Genomic DNA, 16,829 nt, shown 5'->3' on the forward strand with positions numbered 1-16,829 from the left:
TGGTGCCATTTGCAAGGGAAGGTGGCGAGGTTTGCTTCCCGTCGCTTTGGTGCTCACCACTTGAAGAAGACCAGCCCAGCCAAAGCCACGTAGCCCAGCACCAGGAAAAGAACCTTCAAGAGACGGTTGTTCTTGTCTTCCAACTCCTTTGCAAGGATCTCAAAGAAGGTGATAAACAAGAAAGTGCCCCCTGCGATGCCTTGCAGGAGCAGGGAAGTAATGTTGCTGGCTGCGTTTTGAGTGCTCTCAATCCCCATCCCAATGCTAATTCCCAGAGGAATCATCAGGCTCACAGTCACAGCCACCTTCACAGCGTCCTTCAGTGGCAGGGAGGCTTTGGCCATGCTGATGCCCAATGCCACTGCTACCAGTGTCTCGTGAATGGCAACTCCTAGGAACAAGCTGACGACTTTTCCACCCTCCTCCTGCAAGCCCAGGGCCAGTCCCTCAAAAATGGAGTGCGTACACAACGCAAACACCAGCCCGATGAGCCGCAAGGGGCTGGAGCGGGAGAGCTCCTGGATATTCAGCCCATGGGTGTGGGAGTGGTGACCGTGTTCACTGTACAACGTGCGCCCTCGGGAAGATGCGATGAAGGGACTCTCATATTCAGAGTCACTCCCAACATCCGAACCAGCATTGAAGGTCTCTAAGTCAATGAAGGCGGGCTTTTCCTTCTGGAACGTCAAGATGAGCTGCTCCACAAAGATGGTCACAAAGAAGCCAACCATCATGATGGTCTCGGCCACTGGGTAGTCCGTGGTCACATTCCCCTGCTTGAGGACTTCACTGAGCTGGAACAAAGCAAACAATCCACAGCAAATCAATCACTTTGTCCCTCTGAAGGGAGACATTCTTGTTGTGCCCACACAGCTCTAAAGGGACACCAGATTCATAGAATCATTGAATGGTTTGGGCTGGAAGGGGCCCGTCCAGTCCCACCCCCTGCCATGGGCAGGGACACCTCCCACTGGATCAGGGGCTCCAAGCCCCATCCAACCTGGCCTTGAACACCTCCAGGGATGGGGCAGCCACCACTGCTCTGGGCAGCCTGGGCCAGGGCCTCCCCACCCTCACAGCAAAACATTTCCTTTCTAATATACCACCTAAATCTCCCCTCTTTCAGCTTCAAACCATTCCCCCTCGTCCAGCCCCTGCACTCCCTGATCAAGAGTAATATTGGCCCATGATGCTTTAATGCTCTTTTACACAGGCCTCGGGGTAAGAGATAAGAACCTATTTCCCTTCCAATCAAGGGCTCGTGGCCGTCTGAGAGTGTTTTAAACATGCTAAGAGGCAGGAGTTTGAGCCTGACTCCCCAGCGATGCTCACCTCCCTGCAGCATCAAACACCCTCCAGTTCCTCCCCATGGACAGTCAGCAGTGGCTGAATGGGATGCGGGCACAGCTCGCCCGCCTGATCTGGAGCACAAGGCACAGCTCAACTGTTTTAGAGGCTGCAGGGGCTGCTCTGATGAGACGCAGACCCTTCCACTCCATTTCGACTAGGGCAGAGCTCCAGCGGCCAGGGCTCTTGCAGGGCAGGAGAGGAGAAGGTAGTCCTTAACACCCTCAGTGGCCCAGGCTCACTAAAACTGCTTGTAAGCAAGAGGCTCAGAGCCGTTACCTTTTCTCTCACAGCCGGCAGCAAGGCATTGAAGCAGGTGGCCAGGAAGACCCCTCCTCCAAACGAATTGCAGAGGGCAAGAACCTTCTTGGAGCGATGAGCCTTCTCATAATCGGCCTCAATTATCTTGACAGGGAGGAGGGATCCAGCCAGCATGAGGATGAAGATGCCAAACAGACACAGCACTTTGGCTACCACGATCTTCATCCTGCTTCCTGGTGGAGGCTCCCTGCCGAGGGCCCTGTGGATGGCTGCTCCTGGGTCCCTCTGGCGCTGTTAGAGCAGGTACATCAGCAAGAGACTGCACAGATGGACCCCGAGGGAGAGGCGCTGCTGGATCAATAGCTGTGGACAGAGTAAAACAAGAGAGGTTTTCCTTTGTAAGCACAGAACGCAGAACAGCCCCTTGCACCCCTAACAGCACGCCCGGCTGTGTATGGCAATCACAAAAGGCAGGAGCAGCACGAGAGGCAACTGTCTCCCAGGCTGCCCACACACAGCAGTGGATTTAGCACCACGACACCACAGCAAAACACAGTGCTGTAGCTGTGCAGTCATTTTCACCTGATAACAACATCCCGGTGCTCCAGCCCTGACCCTGTTCTCCAGACCTGGCTCCCTGTGATTCCTGCCTCTTCCCAAAGATGCCGTTGGTGTTCAAAGGAACCCAGTTTCTGTTGGTAGAAGATGTGAAAGCAAAACCAAAAGAGATCCTCAACAGCCTTTCAGATAATGATCTGCGGGATGGCTCTGAGCGTTGGCAGCCTCGTGTGCAGCTGTGGGTCAGCTCAGAAGGGAATGATTGTGAAGGTGATCATGGTTGATTTTGTTAATTTGTTAAATAAAACCAGTTACAGGAACAGTCTCAGCTTTTTGTCAGGCCTCGCACAGGAAGGTGAGCAGGTCATACTGCTGCTGCTCGCTCTCGCATCTCGGAGGATTTCACCTACCCCTTGCACCCAACCGACTCGCAAAGCCAACCAATGGCCCTCGGAGAAGGTTCTCCTGTAGGTCACCCTGGAATGGGCCACCCACAGCCCCGAGTGCTGACAAGACGCTCCAGCACAGTAACAACCTAACACAGAGCGCTTCCAGCCACGCTGACACCCACATCCATGATGGACAAGGTAAATAATTGAATACCTGCTTGTTGGAGCAGCAAATTAACTTTAATACAAAACATTCCTGAGGCTGAAGTCTCCCTGGAGGGCTGACAGGATTAATCACGATCACCATTTCTGCGCAGCAGGCTGCATAAATGGTGCTTTTATCAAAAAGGAAGTGGGAGACTGAATGACACTGTACTTGGTAAGGGAGTTTAAAGCCTTTTTCCACTTTTGCAGCTCAAGCAGGAGCCAACAGAGAGGTTGTGGTGGGTCATCACCTGCAGCAGGTCTGGTTCTCAGCCGACATCCATGGAAAGCGATGCTCATTGGAAAAAAACCCAGCTCAGATGACACTGACTGACTCCTTCCCTGGTGAACCCCGCTGAAGAAATGAGTCTGAATGCTTCCAGAGCCTGAAGCCTCAGTGTGCAGTGACAGGGCTTCAGCAGCAGAGAGCCTGTCACTGCGGCTGACAAGCAGCTCCCTCTCCAGAGATGCCAGCTCCGGGGCTGCCAGCTCGTCAGCAGTACGCTGACACAGCTAACGAGTCACCCTGCCTCTGTGAAGCACGCGCTGCAGTTCCAGCATCAAGGGAACGACAAGAGTTTCGCCTCGCGTGGTGACGGCGAGTCGTTATGCCAAGCTTCTCAAAGGAACGCTCAGAAAATGACAGCAACGCCAGGGGATCATGAGAGCTCGTGGCTGCTGGGTGCAAAGGCACCACCCACCTCTGCTCGGTGAGGCAGCTCCTGAGGTAGCGAGGAGGAGGAAAAACCTCCTTTTCCAGAAATCATCTCCATATGCCTGGATCTCACTCAGGAATTCAGAAACCCCTTACTTCTGCTCTCTTTGTTTTCTTTTTTTAACCTAGCAAAGCATAAAGCCCCAGGCTCCCGATGCAGGTGGAGCAGCAGCCCTCCAGTGCTCCTATCCTGGGGTGGAAAATTGCTTCAGGAAAATCTAGTGGGGAAAACAAGAAATACCTTGTGTTTCTCCCTGCTTTTTCCGACACCTCCGCGTTCAGGACCCAGCGCCGCCAAAGTCTGGACGACTTCACCCGCTTGAAGACTTCTGCAATAGAGAACTAATTCAGGAGCTGTTCTGCGTGGCACAGCAGCCCCTAACTTCTGGAAAGCCAGGTGGACAGGAACCTCATGGAGTTCAGCAATGAGAAATGCAGAGTCCTGCACCCTTGGGAGGAACAACCCCATGGACCGGGACAGGTCAGGGCTGATCGGCTGGGAAGCAGCTCTGTGGAGAAGGAGCAGGAGTCCTGGTGGACACCAAGCTGACCACGAGCCAGCACTACTCTCACAAAGCCAAGAAGGCCAAGAGGATCCTGGGGTGCATGGAGAAGAGTGTGGGGAGCAGGCGAGGGGAGTTGTCCCCCCTCTGCCCCACAGAGGCCCATCCCAGTCTTGTGTCCAACTCTGGGTTCCCCAGGTCCAGAAACACCAGGAATGACTGGAGAGAGCCCAGTGCAGGGGAACAGAGATGAAGAGAGGCTGGGAGCCCTGGGTCTGTTCAGCCTGGAGAGGAGCAGGCTGAGAGCCGATCCCATCAATGCTGATCCGTATCCCAAGGGTGGGGGCAGAAGGAGGGGGGCGGACTCTGCTCAGTGGTGCCCAGCGACAGCCCGAGGGGCACCCGGCACAAACTGGAACCTGGGAAGTTCCACCTGGACATGAGGAGAAACTTCTTTCCTGTGTGGGTGCTGGAGCACTGGAAGCAGCTCCCCAGGGAGGTGTGGAGTCTCCTTCTCTGGAGAAATCCAAACCTGCCTGGGCATGCTCCTGTGCAGCCAGCGTGAGGTGATCCTGCTTTAGCTGGAGCTGGGACCGGACGAGCTCCAAAGGGCCCTTCCCACCCCACCACTCCAGGATTTGGGGATTCTAATGAAGCATTCAAGCAACGAAATATGTTTTATAAAGCAGAGAGTCCTCTGCGGAGGAAAAATAACAGGTTTCTTTCCGTGTGACCCTTTAAATCTCAGTTTTTTGAGCTAGCAGGGAGGGAAGGGATTCCTGCCCCCAGTGAGGATGTCGGGACGCTGGAATCTGGCCAGATTCCACAGATTTCCCAGCGTCTCCCACTCCCTGCAGCCTTGAATCACCTAGGAAAGGGCGGGGACGGAGCTTGCTCGAGCACCCAAAAGCATGTGCAGAACAGGGTACTGCCCCCCCCAGCCCCCAATTACCCCAGCAAAGCCCCCCTCGACCCCCAGTTACCCCAGTAAGGGTTTCCCTCAGCCCCCAGTTACCCCAGCAAGAGGCCCCTGGCCCTCAGTTTACCTCAGTAAGGGCTATCCAGCTCCTAGCTATTCCAGTAAGGCCCTTCAAGTCCCTAGTTATCCCAGCAAGCCCCCCCCCCCAGCTCCCAGTTACCCCAGGAATTGCACCCTCCAGCTCCCAGTTACCTCAGTAAGGTCCTTCAGCCCCCAGTTATCCTAGTAAAAGGCCTCCAGTTACCCCAGCAAGGTCCCCCCCAGCCCTCGGTTACCCCAGCAAGGCCCTTTAGCTCCCAGTTATCCTAGTAAAGGGCCTCCAGTTACCCCAGTAAGGCCCTTAAGCCCCAGTTATGCGAGTACAGGGCCTCGTTACCGCAGAAAGGCCCCCCCAACCCCAGCCCCCAGCCCCCTCAACAAGGCCCCCCCAGCTCCCAGTCACCCTAGTAAAGCCCTTGAGCTCCCAGTCACCCCGGTAACCCCCCCGCCGGCCCCAGTTCCCCCCTGCTCACCGGCCCGTCTCCCCGCCCGCCCCGGCCGCTCCCATTGGCCGCGCGCTGCCCGGCAGCCCCTCCCCCCGGCTCTGCGGGGCGCCGCTGGAATAGCGCCCGCGGGAAACGCGGAGAGCGGCAGAGGTTCCGGGGCAGGACCGTTCCGGGAGAGGCAGAGCAGAGGGTTTGAGAACAATCTCTGCGGTTTCCTGTCCTGCTTTTCCTCTCCCATACCAAAGCATCCCCCCTCTCCCAAGGTTACAGAAAAGAGTTGGGATCATAGAATGCCAGCTGGAAGGCACCCCCAGGGATCATCTAGTTCAGCTCCTCTCCCTGCACAGGACATCCCAACATTCACACCGTGGAGCTGAGTGCCTTGGCCAAATGCTGTTGGAATATGGTCAGGCTTGGCACCGGGACTGCTTCTCCAGGAGCTGTTCCAGTGCTCTTCATCCTCTGCGGAAGAACCTTTTCCTAATGACCACCCTAATCCTCCCCTGGCATCTTCCTGCCATTCCCTCAGGTCTCAAACAGACCAATTGACTTTAGCTGTTCCTCAGACTTCCCCTCTAGACCCCTCATCAGCTTTGTGGCCTCCTCTGGACACTCTTTAGATCTTTTTTATCTCGTGGCACCCAAATAAATCTGCTCCCAAATACTTGAGGTGGGGCCATACCAGTGCAGAGAAAACTTGAAGGGAGTCTGGAGAGTTCCCACTTCTGTGCTGCAGAAACACAAAAGAGCAGCATTTCAGTAGGAAAGACCAAAAGCCTGGAATATGTGGATAAAACCTACCCGCGGGTTGTGCTTCGGGGCGGCCATGGAGCCCTGACCCCACAACTGCACAGTGCTGGCACCGGCTCTGGGTCTTGCTTCAGCCACTGGGCAAGAGGGATAACCAAGAAATTGTCCAAATATTTTATTCTTCACAAGTTACATGAACCACGTATTACTTTATGAAGCATTTACAAACCTTTTATTCCTGGATATTAACCTTCAGATGCACCTGCTTGCTCTCCCTCCTGGCCTCCTGGCAGAGCCTTTTCCCCCCTCCCACCCAGGTCCCTCTCCCAACATTAAACATGATTCCAAGGCTGATATCAAAGTCCCTGGCCTTAATCAGTGACGTCTGGGGACTTCGCTAAAGCTCCTTATTCATTCAAGGAGCAACGCAGGGAACTCCGGAGGGGCAGAGAGCTGTGGGTCACTGGCTGCCAGAGCTTCTTGCCTCACACCACACATGATCTGCTGAAGAACAACCTCTCCTCAGCAATCCCCAACACCAAACCAGCAGCCACCCAGTTTCTTACCATCCAGACAGCGTTCTATTCTCTCTACTCCTACCGTTTGCACAACCAGGCTGGTTACTCACATGCATAAAAGATTAAAAAAAAAAAAAAAAGCAAAAAAACCCCCTTTTGAACACCAAAAAAACATCTTTACCTTCCTTACTGTCCACCCGACGAGTTCACAGATTTGACCACTCCGACAACATAGCCATAATTACTAAACACTAGACAAATTTTGTCAGGACTGGGAAAGAATCCCAAGAAATGCAGCGGGAAAGGCTCACCGTTGGAGCCAGCACAGACGGAATGTCCTGCCTGGTTGTCCCACCTCCCATCGATGCCGGCTTTTAGGGTGACTCCAAATCCCACATGTTAATGATGCTGGGAATGCTGCTCTGCTACAGAGCTGAACGAGAACCGCAGTGAATCTGACCAAACTCTGCTCCTGGCAGCAAGGAGATCCTGGGATCTCCAGAGTGTTCCAACCCCACCGCCTTGGAACAGGCTGGGAAATGGAATGGGGCAGGGTTGGGGCTAGGCAGGATTTGAGCACTTCTCCGAGGTGGCCAGCAGGCAGGGAAGTGAGGACGTCCTGTGGTGCAGAGTGCGTCATTCTCCAAAAACGGGTTAAAAAAATCCCCATGTAACAAAGACCATAGAAATGTAACGGTGTAGTCCGTTCTCCAAGGTTCTGTAGAAAGACGGTGGATGCTGGTTTGTGTTCAGCTCGCTGGATCTTCCAGAAGAAAAAAAAAAATCTAATGGAAAGGCTGATGGGGAAGAGCAGGGACGAAGACCAGGGAATGAAAGCGTGAATCTGTCTTTAACATGCAGGTCATAGGAAGGACTCTGTTTTTCCATTAATTTTTTCCCCTTCTTGGACACTTCCAACTCAAGAAATGGCAACACGCACATGGCTTCCAGTTTTTAAAGCAAAGGACATCGCTCCCACCGAGTGCGCTGTGGAGACGGGAAGACAAAGACATTGGCAATTTCAGTTTTTAGGAAATCCAAGCGAATTTTTAACCGTGAGCAGCAGGCGAGAAAACTCATTCTCGGTCACATAGAGTGTGAGGAGAGCTGTTATTCCCCATTCCTCGGGGCTGAGCTGATGCAGAGAACCCAGCCCGTGCGGATAGGAGGCATCAATTGCAAAATTAAGGCACAAGACAGACACTGCAGGCAAGGAGAACCATAGAATCATTAAGGTTGGAAAAGACCTCCAAGCTCACCCATTCCAACTGTCAGCCCAACCCCACCATCCCCACTAAATCACATCCCAAAGTGCCACGTCTACATGGGTTTTGAACGCCTCCAGGGATGGAGACTCCCCCACTGCCCTGGGCAGCCTCTGCCAGGGCTTCACTGCTCTTTCAGTAAAGAAATTTTTCCTGATATCCAACCTAAATCTCCCCTGGTGCAACTTGAGACCATTTTCTCTTGTCGCTTGTTACTTGGGAGCAGAGCCAGACCCCTGTGTCTGGTTTCAACCTCGTTTCCAGGAGCTGCAGAGAACGACGAGGTCTCCCCTGAGCCTCCTCTTCTCCAGACTAAACAGCACCAGAGCCCTTAGCCACTCCCAGAAACCCTGGGGTCCAGGCCCTTCCTCACCTCCAAACACAAAGACCCAAATTCCCCCTCAGTCAGGCGCCACATAGCGACACTACGAGCCACAACCTCACCAGGAGCGCTCATTCCTGCTGATCTTCGTTACTGGCACTTGGAGTTCGACTCCTGATCTGGCTCCGAAGCTGCTCTATTAGTTCGGGATTCTGCTGCTGCATCTGCTGAGCAAACTGCTGGCCCCTGGGGGAGAACAGGCAAAGCCCCGTTAGTGCTCCCACACCGTGCCCGGAGATTCCCTACAGGCAACCGCCCAAACTCTGCTCCATCACCATGTGGCTGAACTTTGCCCGACCCTTAAACTTCCCTCCAGGGTTAAATTAAGATTGTACTTGTAGTTGGAAAGACCCCAAATCCGTTTGTTGACGCAGGCAATGGGAACACACAGCTCTACTCACGCTTGTATGAGGCTGGCGAGATCATTCGTGGAGGGGCTGGTGCCTGCTGCTCCCATGGCATTGTGGCCACCAGAGATCATCCCGGACATGCTGTGGGAATGAGAATCATTGCTCAGAGCAGGAAAAAAATACAGAGAAACTGGTTCACACTGGGAAGGGAGCATCAGCATCACAAGAGCACCTTCCCACACAGACCATGACACTACTTGCAAGGGAATCTTCTGCAATAACTTTCTGTACTCAAATGCAGAAGATTAACTATAATCTTGAACTGCACAAGATGTAGAAATTGTTACTATGGTGTCAGTTCTTGGGCTTCCAGAGATCCCCCTTTGTGTGCACACCCTGCATGATGGTTACTGAATTAAAACGCTGCCCTCTCTCGCACAAGCTCTTTGTTCACTCTGCATCAAATGAGATCTCCTGACAGGACAGCTTGAACACCAAACCGCTCGCAGTCTACGCAGCCCATTCCTCGGGGATCCTCAGGCTGTGTCCGGCACAGAACCTTACTGGCAGCAGAACTGGAAGGAGCTGCTCTGTGGCCCTTTAGCTAAATTACCTCACATGGTAACCAAGGTCCAGAAGGTCTCCAACTCGCTGCCCCACCTGTGCTCTGGATGGATGCTCAGGAGAGCCATGTGCCTCATTAACTGTATGACTTTATATCATCTAAGCAGCTCGCAAAACTTGTTAACTGACCCTCACAACCCCGTGACACAAAGAGTGGTGATATTTTCATTCTGAGATGGTGAAATCCCATCTCCAGGTCATATAAATACTGTGCAGCAGAGCCAGACTGATCCCAAGCTTCCTAAATCCAATTCCAGTGCCACGGTCTACCCTGCCTCCTTCCTGCAAACGTTTGTACTGAGATCCCTCTCCAGCTCAGCCCACAGCACTTGCAATATCCACTATCTCAGGCAGCTGGGCTGGTTTCAAGGCCACCCTCCCCACTCTGACCCAAGCACCCTCTCCCTCCCACTGACTGCAAGTGCCAAACACACACACAGACTCAAACAAGCTATTGAAAGAGGAAATATAAGATGGGATCAAACTTACAGCTGCTGTACTTGTGGATTGTTCATTAGGTTAGAGGCCTATTTAAAGAGAAGAGAAAAAAATGACACCCTAGTCAGAAATGACTGGTAGATAGGCAGATGCCGTGCCATTCAACGATAAACAAAGTGAAGGCAGAAATACTTGGAAACAGATCAGTAGGACAAAAATAGCCAAGAGAAGCACAGTGCAACACAGGAGACAAGGCTGGTAATGCAGAACAGGCCTGCGGGTGAAGGAGAAACCTGCGGGTGTCACTGGCTCTTGGTTTGACCTTAATGAAATACAGGCACAGTTTCCTTGCAGAGATACCAAAACCAAGAAATGCCATGAAAACAAATCTGCTGGAGAGGCACAGGAGCTCCCCAGGCTGTGTACCCACGCATCCTGCCCCAAACAGACTGATGCACAGACCAGAAACAGCCTGGCTGTGATCTGTGCCCCAATTTACCATACTCATGAAGCCGGGGTTGTTCAGCAAGCCAGCTAAATCAAATCCTCCTGGACCTCCGGTCTACAAGAACAAAGAAACCACAGGCAGATGATTACATCCTCTCACTTCCCGATGCACATTACAATGAACATCAATACTTTACTCCTGATGTTATTGGAATCCGGCTGTTAAATCATGACAGAGGGAAGGGGCCCTGTCCGTGCCCTTTCTGTAAATCCGAGTTGCAGCCGGCCTCAAGGGATTCCATTCTCCACAGAGTCAAAGAGCCAACGTCAGCATTACAAGATTTACTGATCCCTCTCACCAGCTGAGCCACATCGGCCACGTCCAGCTGTAACCCATCATGACTGTTAAACGCCTCTGTTCTGTCACCTTTGCACTGCAGAAGCCTTTAGGAAACTGAAATCCCCTTCAAAACTAATGTTCCTGCAGGGAGCATGAGCTTTCCAGCTAGGAAGCCTCGAGGCTTCTTAAAGAAATCTTTGTCAGAGAGAAGCGCCACATGAAAAGCCCTTCTGGTATTGCTAACAGCTCACAGGGAAAAACAGAGTGCTGGATTCTAGGAGCAGTGACTTTAATTAAGCAAGGTGCTTAAGGCAAAGCTTTCAAGAAGCTCTTTTCTCATCAGTCTTATTTCCCAGCTCTTTCAAACAAGCCCAAGGTGACCGTGAAGAGACATCCCCTCCCTGGATTCCTGTGGGGATGTTCACAGCAGGATTCATTAACCACCCTCCCTCCAATCATTCCAAACACAATCCCGGCCACCAAGGCTCTGCCAGACAGCGCTTGCAGTGAAGCACCTCCCCTCTGACCACACCCACACATCACAAGCACGAGTTTCAGAACTTACTGGGCTAGGAGTCTCCTTCATTTTCTGTTCGGCTATTTTAAGGTTGGATTTGTACGTGTCATTGTCTGGATCCAGCTCCAGGGCTTTTTTGTAGTAAACAACAGCTTCTGTGTGTTTATTTAAACTGGAGAGGGCCAAGCTATTAAAGTGGAAATATAAACGAAAAGGTCAGAGTTAGACAAGCACTCGCAGTTTTCCTCCGTCCCTGCAGAGGTGGAACACCAGGTATTTTCACATGGCATTCCAGGGTGGAACACCACTGGTGGTATCACTGCCACCAGGAACTTGGAGATTAATATCCTGGCACAACCATCCTGCTCTTACTTACCCCATTCTGCCGTAAGCTTTGCTGTAGTTTGGATCAATGCCTATAGCTCTTTCACAGTCTCTCACTGCTCCGGCATAATTCCCTAGTTTACTGTACGCAGCAGCTCTGGTGGGAATGAGATGTATGGGAAACAGTCATCAGCTTGGATACGCTGACCAAGGTCACCCCATCCCATCTCCCCTGCCTCCCGCTGCGCAAGGCAAAGCCAAGTGTGAACCTGACACAAATCCAGGCTGTGTCCAAGTGAGCAGGCTCTTCCCAAACACCCAGCTCCACATCCTGCTCGTACTCCTCCTTATGGACCTTCCAAGAGGGACTCAGGCTTCAGGGAGGCACGCAAGTATCACACGTTCTAGTTCAGACAATCTCTGCTTCCCCTTATGCCTTGATTTTGGTCACAATGACCATTCCATCCATTTCCCTCACTCCACATAAGACAAAAAGCTGGATTTGAAGCCATAACACACTCATAGAATCACAGAATTTTTTCAGGTGAAAAAGATTTTTAAGATCATCAAGTCCAACCATCGATCTAGCCCTGCTAAGTCGCTACTAGACCATGTCCCCAAGTAAAACATCTACTTATCTTTTAAACACCTCCAGGGATGGTGACTCAACCACCTCCCTCAGCAGCCTATTCCAGTACTTGACAACCCTTTCAGTAAAGAAATTCCTTGTAACAGCCAAGCTACATCTCTCCTGGCACATCTTGAGGGCATTTCCCCTTGTCCTACCACTGGCTAACACGGAGGAGAAACCAACTCAATTGGCTCATTCAAGTCTCAGTCTCACAGCTCTTAAGGACAACAGGGCATCTGTCCAAAACCTGATGGGATTGATCCTTGAGCATCTGAAACAAAGCTTAGCTAAAGGCACCATTGTAGTTCCTTGCCCTTCACACTGTTGTTAGCATGTGAGCGGACACGTTATCCTCGTAGCCAAGCTGTAGGCATGTACTCACGATAAGCAGATAACTAAATCAAACCCTGATTCAAGGTCTGTTTTATTCAACAACTGTCTTCCCACCAGCTCTCAAACACTTTTGCTTCGAAATGAAATATCAGAAATACACTTGCATGCCTGATCCTGCACACACAATTCTGCGCAATAATGAGCCTTCAACTGGTCTCACTCCTTTGTTTTTATTATTAATGCCACCTCTCAAATCTCAGCTCTGTCCCACTTAATTGCAGGAAAGCAAACAATATTTCTTGGCACCCTTCTATCTCCTCAAATGCCTAATAGAGTTTGTTTCCACACCCACATCCTATCTAGAGACACCAGGGCACAGAGCTGGCAGGAGGCACAGGAAAGCGTCTCACTATGACCCGAAAAAAAAACACCCAAGGAGCAAGCAGCAGAACAAGCAGCCTACACAATCCTTAAAAGGGATTTTGACCATTCAGGAGTCTTGTAAGCAGTAAGAACAAAACCAAAGGTGTACAAGGGTAGAGAGACAGAGATGACAAGTACCTGTTGCAGAAATACACAGCATTGGATGGATTTAACTCAATTGCTTTCCCATAGAAAGACACAGCAGCTTCAAAGTTTTCTGCCTTCATTTGTTCATTTCCTAAAGAGACGGTGGAAAGGCTTGTTAATGAGTGAAAAATGGGGATATGGAAAAGCACCAGCCCTGGATCTATGTTCTACCTGAGAAAAAAAACAACCGCTCACAACTTTTGGTGGTGAATCAAAGCACTCGCACGTATGAGGCGCGCTCAAGCAGCGAAGCAGGGGACGTGCACCTTGACTATTCCAGGCTGCCTGATCCCAAAGCTTCCTCAGCTCTGCTCCCACTGTGGGTGCTCCTGAGGGTTTCCCTAAGCAGGACCATGTCCTGTGCTCTGCCATGCATGGGCTCGGAGAAAGCTCTCCATGTGCCTCAGTAGTAATCACACTTCAGAGGGCAGAGGGAAGGCAACACGCGGAGGAGGGCTCAGCAGGAAAGATGCCCTGTTCAGTGCTGCGCTGGCTTCTTTGGAAGCAGAAGAAAAAGCTGATTCAGCTGCCTATCTCAGCTCCATGGCCATGAAATTCTGTCAACCTACATATGCCCCTGGAGCAAGAGCAGAGAAACAAGCAGATATTCCCCATTCTAAGCATTCCCCAGGTGCCAAGAGAATTAAGCCTCCTTCTCCATTATAATCTAAACGTCATTAGACGCCAGCTCCAGAGGAGGTTACCTTCAGTCTTGAGTCTTTCTGCTTCAGCTATATCATCTTCAGAGGGGGTGACAGGCTCCGAATTCGTTCTGATGTGTTCAGGCTCCTTACAGGGAAAAGGAAAAGGCTGTGATAAGGATTCCCACTGAGATGCATCACACCTCCCCCTTCCCAAGTGTTGGCTCCTCAAACCCAACACGTTTCACTCCCACATGTCTCCAAGGGGGCACTATCGCAGCAGAAAACAAGCTGAGCTCATCGCTTTGGCTGCTTATGGAAACTCAGGATGTGTTTTAGGGTGCTTGCTCACCTTTCCTACAGCAGCTTCAAATATTTCAGGGAGGGTCTGGGACACAGCAAGGCCTTGGTCTTCCAGCGAGACCCCAAAAGCTGTCTCCAGGCACTGGATGGCCACTGGACAAGAAGAGACAGGGAATCGACTTTCCTCAGGCTGTCTAAACACTCAGCCCTGTCCCACAGCACCTGAGTTTCTCACTGAACACACCATGAAAAGATAAAACCTCACCACCTCACACATTTCCACACTCCAGACTTGATATTTGGGCCATACTCTCAAATTTTGTTGAAATCTCAGAGCTCAGCAAAGCTTCTCTCTGGAGCTCAAGATCCTGGACCGAGTCAGTCCCAACTCCCATCCCCTCCGGCAACTCCAGAGCAGGTGCTGGGGTAGAGATTAATCCAGGTGGGGTTTTGTTATTGTTAGGGTGACACAGAGCATGGAGAACTCGGCATAGTTCACTGCCAGAACGGCCATTCAGAGATGTATGGACACCAACCCACCTGCTCCTGGCACAGAGGGGAAGCCCAGTGACAGAGCTCAGCTTTACAAAACCCTCTGGCCATATTTTACAGGCCAAAAGCAGCAGGAAAAAACTCCTTACACCCTTTCTCCACCCCTGCCAAGCCCAGGAAGGTGCTCACCACACTGCAGACATGCTTGTGCTCTCTACTATGAGACAAACATACAGGCTAAAAGCCAAAGCGTAAGCTCCTTAAGTGGATCTTTTAAGATCTGCACGCTCTCACAACCAGTGAAGCCCCCAGAAAATGACGGAATAAAAGCTCCAGGGCATCCTGTGGCAAAGCATTTTGATGGCAGAATAGGAAAAGCACCCTGCAAGTATAAAACAAGAGCCATACAACAACAACATCTTCATTTCACACCACGCTATGAGCCTGCTGGCTCCCTTGCATTGAAGATAAAACCTCTAAGTCACAAACCCAGGGTCAGGGAGGCTTCTGACCCCAGGTCCATCCCTTCCTCAGGCTAATCTGCTTTCGAAAGAGATAACGAGCAGTCAGCTAAGCTATCAGCATCCCGATGCCATGGATTCCTCCCTAGGAAGGCAAATTCATCTCAAATCTTGAGGAAAGTTTGATATCAGAAACAGCCTAGCCAAGCAAGACACAGAGGGAACCAAGCATCCCAAGCACCAGGCTGACAAATCCAGGTGCAGGAATAGGGAGACGTGTACCGCCACCCACCTTCCAAACTCTCCTGAGCATCCGGAGACAGCCCCCCATTCTGGAGCTGGTCATGGAGGAACTGGATGATGGCATAGGCAAGGCGCTTCTGGTCTGCCATTGCTTCCTTTCAGCTTCTTGCAACCCCAAAAAAGTCTGTAGAGAGAGAAGTTTTGTGACATGATGGAGAAGGCAGATAAGAACTTTTCTGCTGCTCTCCTCTGGTGTGAAAAGGCAGGGGGTAAGGGAGTTGTTCCACACAACCCATGGCCTCAAGAGCCTTCGTTAACCTCTCTGCTGTAACCATGAGCCCATTACAGGAACCCTCGAGGCCTCAATGACCCCTCCGTGCTCTGCACAGTCTGGTCCTGCCCCACAAGGTTCCAGCCAAGGGAAACAAAATGAAAGTGGCACAGGTACTTGGGCTACCACAGCGCCTCTGGCTGAGCAGGAACAGACACAGGGAGCGCCGAGTTACTCCTGCTAAAGACCCGCAGCATCTGCTTCCACAGCACAATCTGACCCACACAAAACTACAGGCTGGAGCAATCGGATGCTGTTATAGAGCTGGGGCTGCAAGCGCCGATCCCAGGCGCTGCTTCACCAGTCCCTCTGCCATCTCCCTCCAGGATGCTGATGGCAAAGGAGAGCCGGGACACACAATGCAAAGCAATGCACGCAAGCACAGCCCAAGGTTGTGGCTTCACAATGATCCCAGCGCCAGCGCTGCAGGCAGGACAACACAGGTCCTCGCCTGGCACTGCCACAAAGCTGAAGGACTCCCTCTCTCTGAACTGGTTTTGCAGCACAGAAGACCATTCAGGAGCATTTAACAGAGAAACTGAAACTGTTTAAACTCAATCTCTGTGAAGGAGAGTCCTGCAGAGCCCAGCTGGCCCCAGACACTCAGAAACTCCAGCGATCCCAACTACAAACATCCGCAGTGCTGTGTGCCTGTGGTGGCCTCCCAGCCCAGAGCCCACAGACCCTCCTTGGCCTGTGGGGCAGGAACTCACCATCACCCACCACACCACAGCCCTGACAGCAGCACAGGCTGCAGCACCCACCGGGGCAGCCCCAGCACTGCTCCCTGCGAGAAGACGGCGGCACCTAGCTGGGCCCAGGGGGAGTTCACGGCCTCGGGTCAGGCGCACAGCACCATCACAGCCCCGGGCGCGGGTCAGGGAGAAACCACAGTCCCAGGCCTGGTGCAAAGCCCTGCCACAGCCCCCGGCTTGGACCACAGCCCTGCCATGGCCCCTGGACCGGCCTAGGGAAAGACCATGGCCCCGGGAGAGAACACGGCCCCAGCCCCCAGAGACCCCCAAAGCCGCTCGAGGCCCCAAAGGACCCCAGAGCCTCCCAGAAGCCCCGAGGCCCCAGGCCCGGCCCCCATCGCACCGTGGGGGAGAGCAGCCCCAGGCCCCACCTCAGCCCCCAGGAGGAGTAGCCCCAGGCCTCAACGCGGCCCTGGGGCAAAGCAGCCCCAACGCGGCCCGCGGCCTCCGGCCCGCGGCCTCCGGCCCGGCCCCCGGCCTCCAGCCCGGCCACACCGCAGACCCGGCCCCGCTTACCGACCCCTCTCCCTCCCGGGCGGTTTCCACTCTGCGCATGCGCCGCGCGCCGGCCCCGCCCCCGCCCGGGAAGCCGAGTGCGCTTGCGCTAAGAAAAGGCTCATGCGCAATGCGCCCCGGCCCGCCCACCGCACTCAAAAGAGGCGCATGCGCAACA

The 16,829-nt window shown here is 52.7% G+C and overlaps 2 protein-coding genes across 6 annotated transcripts; both read right to left on the reverse strand.

Annotated features, from left to right (window-relative positions):
* Positions 1–45: 45 nt before the first annotated feature.
* Positions 46–5,517, reverse strand: SLC39A3 (solute carrier family 39 member 3). 4 transcript variants are annotated; one of them, XM_054049815.1, is made up of 4 exons: positions 5,469–5,517; positions 3,716–3,803; positions 1,627–1,971; positions 46–794 (listed from the first exon to the last, which is right to left on the reverse strand). In XM_054049815.1, exons 3-4 carry the CDS (start codon positions 1,831–1,833, stop codon positions 54–56), a joined length of 948 nt encoding a protein of 315 aa, XP_053905790.1. In that variant the 5' UTR covers positions 1,834–1,971; positions 3,716–3,803; positions 5,469–5,517; the 3' UTR covers positions 46–53. The 4 variants fall into 4 exon arrangements, with proteins under 4 accessions (XP_053905790.1, XP_053905792.1, XP_053905791.1 ...); XM_054049817.1 differs by lacking the exon at positions 5,469–5,517 and adding an exon at positions 4,846–4,863; XM_054049816.1 differs by lacking the exon at positions 5,469–5,517 and adding an exon at positions 4,411–4,810.
* Positions 5,518–6,358: 841 nt separating this feature from the next.
* SGTA (small glutamine rich tetratricopeptide repeat co-chaperone alpha) lies at positions 6,359–16,760 on the reverse strand. 2 transcript variants are annotated; one of them, XM_054049820.1, is made up of 12 exons: positions 16,673–16,760; positions 15,120–15,254; positions 13,924–14,027; positions 13,635–13,719; positions 12,922–13,021; positions 11,449–11,553; positions 11,121–11,259; positions 10,268–10,330; positions 9,820–9,857; positions 8,758–8,847; positions 8,414–8,542; positions 6,359–7,696 (listed from the first exon to the last, which is right to left on the reverse strand). In XM_054049820.1, exons 2-11 carry the CDS (start codon positions 15,217–15,219, stop codon positions 8,428–8,430), a joined length of 939 nt encoding a protein of 312 aa, XP_053905795.1. In that variant the 5' UTR covers positions 15,220–15,254; positions 16,673–16,760; the 3' UTR covers positions 6,359–7,696; positions 8,414–8,427. The 2 variants fall into 2 exon arrangements, with proteins under 2 accessions (XP_053905795.1, XP_053905793.1); XM_054049818.1 differs by having other exon boundaries at positions 6,362–7,696; positions 8,419–8,542.
* Positions 16,761–16,829: the final 69 nt, after the last annotated feature.

Source organism: Cuculus canorus, chromosome 27 (genome assembly GCF_017976375.1).
Source record: "Cuculus canorus isolate bCucCan1 chromosome 27, bCucCan1.pri, whole genome shotgun sequence".
Lineage (NCBI taxonomy): Eukaryota > Metazoa > Chordata > Aves > Cuculiformes > Cuculidae > Cuculus > Cuculus canorus.